This window comes from Colossoma macropomum, unplaced genomic scaffold, assembly GCF_904425465.1.
Source record: "Colossoma macropomum unplaced genomic scaffold, Colossoma_macropomum, whole genome shotgun sequence".
In the NCBI taxonomy this organism is placed as follows: domain Eukaryota; kingdom Metazoa; phylum Chordata; class Actinopteri; order Characiformes; family Serrasalmidae; genus Colossoma; species Colossoma macropomum.
Genome location: NW_023494798.1, coordinates 24,514,147 through 24,526,178, shown reverse-complemented (window position 1 = coordinate 24,526,178; position 12,032 = coordinate 24,514,147). Strand labels below are relative to the sequence as shown.

The following is a 12,032-nucleotide window of genomic DNA, read 5'->3' as shown; positions in this document are numbered from 1 at the left end:
ACACACATGCTTAGCCACAAATACACACATACGCCAATTAAGAAACAGTTGCTATGTGGAGCAGTTGCTAAGTGGACTGTTGAACACAGCATGCAGAGAAAGACACAGTATGAAGCTTCAGCATGATGCAATGGCACCTGTTATCTGGCTAAATTTACCATGTTTTCATCTGTCCTTGAGACACAAAGCAAATGAGCACAAGCGTTGACACACTTTCTGATAGAAAAGGTTGTTCTGTGGCATGTTTTTATATTTCATCTTTATTTTTGTATCCATTTATCAGCCCCTGTCTTTTTGCACCATGTCATTCAGCTCTGATCATCCTGTAGCTTTGTGGCAGATGGGTCAAGGTCCCCAGAAGACAATAGTGAAGAGGAGGAGAATGGGACTGGATTGATATGGCAGCGGAGCTGAGTCAGATGGCTGAGAGGGTCAGGGAATTGAAATCTTACCAAGACGTGCAAAAAAAACCTCTTTAGTGTGAGGAAGCCAGTACAGATGGATGATGTTCTGCTTTACACACAGAAATCTCTACTGAGACAAACTGAAGTACATCAAGTCGTCTGATTGTTCCAGTTTAGGAGGCGGAACGTACTTTCTGAAGAGAAAGAGTCTTTCACAAGAGAAACAAGCTGAACAGACTTTTCCTGGTACAATCTGTTCTGGACCGAGAATGATCTATAGGATGAAGTTTTTTCATTGAAATATTTAATGTTATGCACAATTATATTTTTAAATGATTTTATGCAGAATAATTATTCTTTAGATAAAAAAAAATAGTTTCATTATTTTTTATTGTGACTTAATTAAAATGAGCACCTCAAAAACTCTTGAAAGACTGAACCCTTTTTTTCTGTCTAACTTGCTTATCAGACCCACTGCTGAAAATTTTAGGTCCAAAAGTAAGTTCAAGTAAAGATCATTTTGTCCAAAACTGACCCAAAACTCTCATTATCACCTAACATGCGGAATAAATGGTCATCATTAGATACAAATAGCCATCATGAATACAAAAAAAATGCATGTATGACCTGTTGATTAACACTGAAAGTATGTTTTCTCAATGATGGTGAAAGTCTATAAAATTAGTCATGTAATTTATTAGAAAAACTGCCTTTTTGTAATTCAACAGTTTCATTAACCTTCAACTAGTTATTCTGACATACAGTATTTTACAAGAATAAAAACAGTAAGAACAATTAAAGTAAATCTTTTAAGCTTTTTTCAAAAAATGGGTGTTGACCATGAAATTTTACAGAACTTTGTCAATAAAAATACTTTCAACAGTCTAAGTTCATTCATCAAACATTGCTTTACATCTCATTTTTTATGTATGTCCAATGGGCACTGTTGTCACAATGTGTGATATACTAAGTATTAGATTTCACTTCTTTAATCCTGAAGCTCTATTTAGATATATATGTGGCCAAACAAATTAAACATAAATGTCTTTTTAACTGCATTCATCTGTACAATAGTGAATTAATTGGCTGTTTTATTTTCTGTGCATCCATTCAAGTGTTTTATTTTTCAAGTGTGTGCCTCATGGACATCTGTGCTAAATTCTGTGAATAGCACCACGATGTCAGATTAAAAACCGTTTAAGAAGACTCCAGCCTGTCAACAGAATAACTCCCGATTTCTAATGGGTTAAAATTTGGAACCAGGTTTTGCCTGTGCTGAAAAAACCCTCATGAATATTATTGGAGAGAGATAGAGGCTACCGCTGTGTTTGACAGGAAATATGAAAATAAGGGTTTGAACATCAGAGCTTGTCACTGAGACGTGATGCAGGCCTGATGGATTGGCTAGGGGGATTAACCTTACAGAGAGTGGGTGATAAGCACTTCTTCTGCACTGGATGTTTGTACGCACACCGACATGCCACCAGAATAGTTTCAGTGCAGAGGGAAATTAGATTGGAGGCTTTAAAATCCCGGTGCAGACTGATAAAGAGTGGCCTGGGATATAGATTTCATTGTTTCAGCAGCACCTTATGAAATTGGAGGAGAATTATGAATCTGTTTACTGAACGGCTCCCTAGCAACAAAACTTTTCACCAATAAGCGCTGCCATTCGGAAAGCTTCATACAATCTGATTTTCTTGAGGAGTTCTCTGTCCCAAGGTTATTATAATTCAGTTTCAGTCTCATCACTTGCTTGTATAGTTTTTAACAATGCTGGATTTGCACTTGGAGTTTTTTTTCTTCGTACCACATACTGGCTTCACTACATACAATAACATTCTGTATATTAAGATTAGAGTAACAGTATGGTGTGTTGTTAAATGTTTCTAGTTTTGGTCAATTTTCCGTTTAGTTTAATGTCATTTGTGTCCTTTTTATGTAACTGCCTAAATGAACACTAGTCTAATAATGTTTATGTTCATTTGTTTATTTATTTGTACATGTATGTACACATTTACACTCGCTGGCCACTTTATTGTGTGCACCTACCTTGTGTCTCCACTCACTGTTCATTTTATAAGATCCATTTGCATCTTCAATCTTTGTACATCTTCAGTTACAGACTGTAGTCCATCTGTTCCTTCTTTTACCCTGTTTTTCAATTGTCAGGACCCCCACAGGACCACCACAGAAGTATTATTTGAGTGGTCGATCATTCTCAGCACTGCAATGATACTAGCATGATAGCGACATGTTAGGGGATCAGACACAGCAGTGATACTAGAGCTTTTAAACCTGGGTCCATGAATGCACCTGTGGATCAAATTTGATGTTTCTGTATATGTTTCTCTATCTTTGTGATAATACAGCACAGAAACATGGTTCAAACATTTCCTGAATCTGTAGAGTTGCCCTTTCTGTTCCATCATATTGCGAGATTGTACATGACTCAGATCCAGAGTAATGAGGCTTTAAGAAACATGTCATCTGCCTCTCTCTGTGCGTAATTGGTGGATTTGTGTGTGCGTCTGCATTTTGTGTGAAACTGACAAATGGACACTCACTAAGGACTGACCCATCACTTTGGAAACCCTTCATTCTTCATTAAGTCAACATCAGAAATACGTGTGAAATGGTTTAAGAAAAGTTTATAGCTGCTGCAGCTGTTTTGGAAAGTAGCAATGATGATAACTGAGCATTTAATGCAAAACAAATGGGAACCATATTATATGCAAGTTCCTTTAAAGGCGATTTTAAGAAGATATGAAAAAATCGAGACAATACCCTTAGACCCCAGGGGATTAAACACTATGTCCACTCGCTGTCCACTCTATCAGACACACCTATCTTGTTGGTCCATCTTGTAGATTTGAAGTTAGAGACGATAGCTCATCTGTTGCTACACAGTTTCTAGTCCTTCATCAGTGGTCAATGTCTGGTGAAATGATGCTGTTGACTGGGTAGGTTAGTGTGCCACCCAAATAATACCTCAGTGGTGGTCCTCTAGGGTCCTGGCTATTGATTACCATTGATGAATCTATAATTGAACTACAAAGTGTGCTTGTATGGTAAGTGGACATGATAAAATGGGCAATATAAGATACGTGCACCTAATATGTATGTATATACGAATGCAATAACAGTACTGTTCAAGAGTGAGAGACCACCTTTTATTCATTTAACTTCTAGTCAAAACAGCTATTAAGCACAAGTTATACATTTTCAGGATTTTTTTTTTTTACATTTAAGTTAATCCATTCACATAATGAACAGGTAACTCAAGTTTTCAAAAATATATATTAAAAGAAAATGGGACTCCTACCAAGCCAAAACTGTCACTATCAGATAAGCACTTAAAGCTTTTATCTTTGAGAGAGAGGAGAAAATCAAGCTCCACTCTTGTTTCAGAAAAAATTTGAAAAAAAAAAACCCTCTGTTTTTTCTGTCCATCTATCTACTTTAAGAAGACAGCTCAGCACTATGAGTCTGAAAGGATGTTTAGCTGTCAGGAAGCCCTTACTGAGAAAGAAAAATCGAGGAAAAAAATGTGCAGATCAAACAAAAAGAGTTTTTTCTCAGAACAATGGACTGACCATCCAGACCGCACCATCATTTAATGTTTGGAATTATACATGTTTAGGATCATAAGAAGCAGAAAAAGGCAACTAACTTCTAAGACTGAACTTTGGAGGTGTGGAAAAATATCCCTGTAAATCTCTAATAAACTGAAAGCAAGTCTTCTGAAAAGAAGGGAAGCTATAACAAAGGCAGAGGGTGGACACACTAAATACTGAAAAAAAGTGATATATTCAGTTGTTTGAGGCTTCTGAGTAATTTTCTGTTAAATATGTTTTCTGCTCTTTTCCTGATGCTGGAAAGTCAATCATTTGCACTTAATGATCGTTTTCCCTGGATATAAATTAAACGAATGATGGTCTCTGACTGTTGCAGAACACTGTACTTTTCGTAATGGTACTGAAGTTTTAATAGCTTAGATAAGAAAATGCTACACATAAGGATTTTATTAGCATGGTTTATGATGATTACATCTTGCTATGTCTCCCCCAAGAACTTTAATCAACTGAGTTGAAAAACAGCTCATACTTATATTACAACAGTTCTGGGTATTTCGTGTGCTCAGCCTCAGTTATAATTACACTGTAAAACTTGATGGGCCCAGCATAGCCAAACACTTCACAGAAACTGATTGCCTGAACACAGCTGAATTTCCCCTGACTCAACTTAATTAAGGTATTTGTTTGTATAGAATAAATTAAGTTATGGCAGCAGAAACAGGTCAAAGCAGCTGGTTTCCACGAACTATATAAGCACACTTATTAAATTGTTATTCATGGTGTAAATTGTTAGCTTTCATGGCTTCACAGGATCACAACATTGGTTGCAAAGGGAGTGTGAGGCTTTGGGTTTAAGCACACTTAGTTTTAGGGGCCATGTTGAATGTCTACAGTGAGAGCTATTTGTGGTCACTATTTGATGGGACATCTGTCATGGCTGTCGCTGGGCTAATTACTGGTCAGAGCTGGAGTAATTGGGGAGCACGTTTCGCATCGATTGGGCAGTGCAGGGCAGCGGTGTGTGCTGGGGCTTGGTGTCAGAGGTTGACAGATGGTACCTCTGTGCCAGGAGTTTACCTAACCTGTTATACCCACAGTCTCTTACAGGGAAACAGTGTCATACAGATGCTTTGAGAATAGGGTGACTTACTGCCATATTAAGTGAGTGTACACATTAACTAGACATTTAAAATGGAATTACAGTACAGATTATTAGTACAGATTACTGATTACCTTGTAAAAAAATGTGCTTTGTAACCAATCCAAAAGTCTACTACAGTAAAGTAATGTGATCATTTTCCAATATTATTTCCTGTCATATAAGTCACATAAGTAGATAAATACCAGAGAAAAACAATTTCAGCAGGGAGACCTTCTAACACAGGAAACAGGTGGTGTATAACAGTCTGTGCTTTGTGTGTTCTGTGTGTAAGGCCGTTTAAAAATGTCACCAAATGTTTTAGTGGAGTTAATCAGGTATTAAAGAAAGGCATGTTTATTTTGGGATGCAAAAATTAAATATTGGAATATTCCTGTTTTGTTATGCAAAGTGACTTACCCTTAAAACTGCTCACATGAATGACATGGACTTCTTAAGGAAGCTTGCTAAGGAAGCTGTTTATACCCTTCAGTCGATACGAGACAGAGCTACATGCTGCTCTTCTCAGTCTAGTTCATTTTCTGGTTCATTTTCTGTGCCGTGTGGAAAACTCTTCATCCCAACTTGATTTTTATTGTCTAACTTACACAGTTCTGACAAGGATACAGATCTACATCACCCCAGTCATAACAACAGTGAAAGAAACTGTGCAAGGAAAAGTGAAATTTACAACATAAAGGCAAATTTTAGCTTAACGTGGATCTATCAGTTATACCTTATCATTGTTGCCATAGTAAACATGCTGCTTGTAATGAAATTTTTTTCATGCCACTTACAACACACTGCCTCCCCTCACCACAACCACAGAACGCTTTGTTCCTTCTCCATCTCTATCTCACAAAAAAAACCCTAACAACAAAATCTACATTTTGCAGACAGATTGAGCCCATAGGGACAAACCCAGGCAAGAAAATAACTGTGAGAGTGGTTTGAATGTAATCTTGCTAGTAATCACCCCTTTTTTAGATTGTACCTGTAATCTGGTTTTGTGACTATAATGGAATACTACTTTTTTGTATCTTGTTGATATATGTAGTGCTGCTACATGTATTCCATTACTTTTCAACCCTGACTATCAAGCTGGGAGAGTGAAGTCTAACACAAGCTTCCTCTGAGACACATAAAGTGCCACTGCATCTTTTCAAAATGCTGATAACTCAATGTCTTTGGTCAGCTTAACACACTTGAGGGAGAACACTAACATCCAATTCTGTTACATCAGCTAACAGACTACTAGCATTGCTTTAAGACAGGGGAGTGAGCGAGGCCTGTTACAGTCTCTTGGCCATGGATGGCTGTGGCATTGCCGGGAATTGAACTCACAAATTCCTGATGATAGGGCAAACACTTAGATGACTGCGCCACTCTGGAGTACTTATAGTCATTTTTATCAGGTTATCTTCCTTGAAATTTGAAAAACTCAAGGGACTTTAGAAATGTGAGGCATTCTCAGTATTCATTGTATTATAACTTTATTCCTGATGCTATACAGCTTTCTGTCATTTTAGAATAACCTGCAGTTTTTTCAGTTTCCCAGCATCCTACTAATTAATTAAAACTTCTGAAGTTTAACCGTTAGAATCATTTCATGCATTCATCTGCAATCAAAACATGTTTTGATCATTGACAACATTCCAATCTTTTGAACAGTGATTCCTTCGAGTAATAGTGTATATACTTAATCATGGGGCTCTGTTTGGCAGCTTACCTTCATAACAGTGTGTAATGTGATGCAAATTGTGAAATATTTTTCATTCTTACAGGGAGAGCCAACCATTGGTCAGCCATCATCGGTGCATCCCACTCCAAGAACTATGTGTTGTGGGAATATGGAGGATATGCAAGTGAAGGAGTGAAACAGGTTGCAGAGCTAGGCTCCCCTGTCAAGATGGAGGAGGAGATTCGACAGAAGGTAAGGGAACATTTGTTGTGAGACTTACACAAAGTCATGGTGTTTTTAAATAATAATTCTGCTGAGGACAATTGTCTGGGACATAGTCTTTAAAAATAATGGTAATGCATAAGAGATTACTAATCATATTCAGTAAAATATTCTTAGGGTATTTTTCTAATTGATACTTTGCTAATATTTTCATAAAACATTGCTGGATCAGTGCCTGTGGGAGCTGGGTGGGGGTTGGTGGTGCTTCCCTTGTTTTAAATTCTTTGTAAGTGTCGTTTTGCATGATAAAATAATGTAAAACATGCTTTACGCTGCTTGTTCAGTGGGCCCCTGTCTTAACTAAAGACATTAGTGAAAAACCCACTGCTCCAAACGCTTTCTGGTTTAATGCTAATTTACCTTGCTGCAAATTGGGTGGGCATTATCCCTGTAGTCTTTTAAGACGTCTGATAAGAATAATAATAGGAATTAGAGGCTGCATCCATGGGACAGTAATGATAAAATAGCACAGAAATGGCTCTGGGTGGTCATTACATTGCTATGGCTGTGGAACAGTGTAATTACATGGTTATGAAGAAGCGACAATGCTGGAGGACGACCAGAAATGGAGTAAACAATGGTGTAATCTACAAGGGCACAGCTTAGCACAGCACACAGATATATTTTAGATCTCTAAAAGATTGCTGTTCCCACCGAATTGAAGCACAGAGGTTATTGCAAGCTCTCGGATTTCAGTTTCCTTGATTTTTTTAAGCGATAAAGTGCTGCGAAAGAGGTTGAAGTGGATTGAATTGAATTTGGCTCTACATCTCTCTTTCTATATCTCTACCTCTATCTCTGCACCTATTTTTAAAGTCTGTCTCACTTTTGCCATGTAGCATTTTTCCATGTTGGAAAGTATGGGATGATGAAAGTGATGTAGCAGACGTGGAGTCTGGGTGGATAATGAGCATATTACTCTCTCTCCAGAGTGTGCATCAGAGCCTCTCTTCAGCAGTGCTTCACCTTAATCTTCTCCACCTCCCTTTGTCCTCCTTCTTTCCCAAGTACAGAGAAAGCAGCAAGGGCAACAGGAGTGTCAGTTCAAATCTTCACAATTACTGCTTTCAGTCATGCATACTTATATTGTGAGTTGTAAATGTGATATGTATTTCACAGGTTTCTGTCAATAACTTTGAATTCATATGCAGTGTATAGACTGCCTTATCTAAGAATAGGCAAAGAAATCAACTTGCTCAGCTTTAACCCCTCAACATTCATTTGCTTTATTTTCTTTTAAAATATTAAAATATGTACACAATTTCAAATAAATAATTAATGCAAGTATCCAAATTTTAAATACATATTTTTTAAAATACTAGGAACACAAGTAGCTGCAGTAAACACCAGAGACTGGACTGTCTTGAGAACGAAAATCTTCTTAAACATGCTTTTTTTTCTTTACTTCATTCTTAGTTTAAGAAAAAAAAAGTTTAGGAATTCTTGTCCCCACTTTAAATCATTTGCTAACAACTATGTAGTTACACATTGCATGCAACAACAATGTATCTACTGGTGAAGTATTCATTGTTACAGATGGGATATATATATATAAAAACAGGAGATGTATAATTACCTACATAAAAAGAGTAAATCCTCAGTAAATTCCAGCTTTCCCAATGTTTAGCTAGCTTGTAGTATACTTATGTTGTGACATGGTAACCAAAATTCTAGCTTGAAACTATTCTGTAATGTGACACAATGTACAGCAACAGCAGATGTCCAATTATCTTTAAAAGATTGATCTTTATCTAAGTACTGTGAGATTACAGATTAATAATAAGTATTAATCCATGTGATTTGATGGTGTTACAATGTTACAGCACATTTTCCACAGCAAAAATTTTACAATAAGTGTATAGTTTTTCTGTAGGCATAGTGAAATTATAGGTTGGTAATACAGACTTTCTTTGATTTGGGGTAGTGTAAGACAGCACATATCATTTAGGTTTTGTTAGATTACCATGTCGCAATAAAAACATAGTACTACAGCTAGCTAAATATTGAGAAAGTTGGCATTTCATGTGCAGATACAGTGTAAGTATTCACATAGTGTAGGTAATTACACATTCTTGTTGTAATCAGAAAAATGTTAGAAGAACAGCAATTCATACAAAAGTAAATACGCTCACCCTGTTAAACATGTATAATTACATATGAAAAAATAAGCTTTAACAACTATTAACTATTGTACTACTGTAATACAGCTGTAACAGTGAATCCATAATCAGTAGTTACATTGTTGTTGAATTTATTAAGTATAAATACACACTTATTAAAGACATGATTAAGTTGGGCTAAATTCTCTTTGTGTTTCTTAAATTTTCTCTTAAGAACAATTCTAAGAACAAGTGATGTTCTTGAAAAAATACATTACAGCTTCACACTTGTCTTGGACTGTAGGAGTGAGCAAGATAAAAATCTAAAAATAACTTAAGTTAAATAAATAAGTTTCACAATGTATAATTGTTAAAATAGACCAAGACGTTTTTTCCCTTGTTGTCTGTTTCCTCCACTTCTAATTCTTCTTTGCAAAATTTTTTAGATATTTGGTTTGATTTTGTTTTACCTCCATTTTGCTGTCATCAGGCTTTGATTATATTAACCAGTTAATTCAAATTCACAAAATGTATCTCAGGATGATTTCTAAATCCATGACATTCACAAGTGAGTGCTCAGGATAAATACGAAGCATGCCCAAAAGCTTATGATTAGCTCACGCTAAAGGGTGGTTCCCAACCTGTGGGTTGTGAAATGGCTGTCCAGAAAAAGCACTTATTTTTGAAAATGTATTTTGACAATAACTTTTCGATAATGTCTCCCACACAAGTGATGTCCTGTTGTCATTATAAGCCAATGAGCTTATAATAAGAGACTGTGTTAGAGAGTTCTAGCAAAAAAGGTTTCTGACTGGAGAGGTTGGCTGTAGTATACAGTAGTGCTTAACACAACTGCTAACTCTGCTACCTTTTGTATGTGTCAGTATTACAAAGCATCCACATAACAATCTATGGAGCATTGGCTTTCATAAAAATCCTGTCATCTGCAGTAGATCTTGTACAAGACTGTATTTCTGCCTATTGCCTTTATTCAACTTATTAAGTAGATGTGTCACATTTAGAATAATTTTGGCCATTAAAAAATGTTCAGCCTAAGAAAGAGAAGCAGAGGCCAGAGATTTCAGCAATAAAAGCAAAGGATCAAATAGGTCTACAATGAAGTGTCAAAATCTAACACATAACACTTAAATATTTCTTTTGGTTTCAGTTTTTGACCAAGTTTGTCCTGAATTTTAATTTGGGTTCGATTTTGGTCAAGAAAGCACAGCCAGAAAAGCCTGGGTTCAATTCCCTGGCTGGGCACCCAGGGTCATTTCTGTGTGGAGTTGGCATGTTCTCCCTGTGTCTGTGTGGGTTTCCTCCAGGGGCTCCAGTTTCCTTTCACAGTCCAAAAACATGCAGTTAGGCAAATTGGAGATGCTAAATTGCCCCTAGGTGTGAGTGCATGCGTGAATGTATATGTCTGTGTGTCTGCCCTGTGATGGACTGGTGACCTCTCCAGGGTGTTACTTGCATTTCTCCCAATTAGTTCGGCAATAGGTAATGGCTGGATACTGAATAGACTCACCTATATGTATTCAATAACACTTAAAAAGGTAATATATTCAGAATACATCTAGAATATATATTGATAAGGCACATGGGAGACTTTGCTGTTGTTGTTTTCATTACAACAGCACACTGTTCCTCACGGTCACTAGTTGGCAGTTCTTCATGTAATCCAGTTTAGTTATTTAAATGAAGTTACAAAATTCTCAATGTTATTTTGGTTATTATGTTATTCATCCCTTGATTGAGTCTGATGATCCCATAATCCCACTGCTTTCTCATGGACTAAACAAATAATTTGCCATATCACAATAGCAGAATTTTGCATATTTGTATATAAAAAGGGTAGCTGTGATTTTCAACTATCGACATATATGTTATTTTCCATGAAATGCCTGTACACCACTGATGCTGCGCTTATTACTGCTGACTATATCCACTACTGTGTATTATCCCTTAAAAGACTTTAGTAATGCTGAGATTATTAACTGGCTCATCATGTTGATTTATCAGTGCACTTAGGCTTTTTAAAGAAGCAGATTTTTTCTTCTTCTTTTCTTCTTTCGCATGCATATTTACACGCTGTGTGCTGATTTTAAAATATTTAATAAACAAGCATTGATGGTGATTCTTTTAAAGGTGGTACATATTTTAAAAATGTTGTGAGTAAATGTTCTGAAATTGTTCAACCGTAACTTGGACTGAGAACAGATACTAATTTTCTGTATTCTGAATATGTATTCCCAATACTTTATTCTATATTGTGTTACATCCCAACCATGGTTATATGTTAGCTCTTACTCTTTTCAAACGTCTTCTTTTCACAAATGGCTTTGGATAGCATTTTGGATTGAACACTCTAGAAGTAGCAGCAAAGGTAGCACTTAACATTCCAATCTAGAATCCATTTGAATGGCCATCATTAACTTCAAACATTCTTCACTTACAACTTACTATAACTCAGTCTGAGCTTAAGAAGCATAAGGGATTAAACTTTCAAGTGTGACATCTGTAGGTGCAGCTCCCATGTCATTATAGCAGCACTTGACCAGGGTTTGTCCTATGAGTTTCCATTCACCCTGATATCATTATACAACGGTGCTGATATGATCTTTCTTTCTGACTGAATCCATTTTGACCTCTTCTGTCGAGCAGCGTTTACTCTGGTTGCCTGATGTTAGCTCTGAGAACACTGATTCATTATCTAAGCCTTTCAGTCAGCATAGGCAATACACTTGCATGTTAGACTGGAACACAACCCTGATGGAAAGGGGACGGAGGGACGGGAGGATGGGGAGGGAGGGGAGAAGCTCACACTGAGGGAGACTGATAACTCTTCTA

The 12,032-nt window shown here is 36.7% G+C and overlaps 1 protein-coding gene across 1 annotated transcript in view; it reads left to right on the top strand.

Moving 5' to 3' along the window:
• The window catches only part of spon1a (spondin 1a), a 131,005-nt gene that overhangs the window by 30,396 nt on the left and 88,577 nt on the right, over positions 1-12,032 (top strand). The window contains exon 6 of the mRNA XM_036585481.1: positions 6,905-7,053. Coding sequence (XP_036441374.1) covers positions 6,905-7,053 — 149 coding nt within the window. The remainder of the gene's footprint in view (positions 1-6,904; positions 7,054-12,032) is intronic.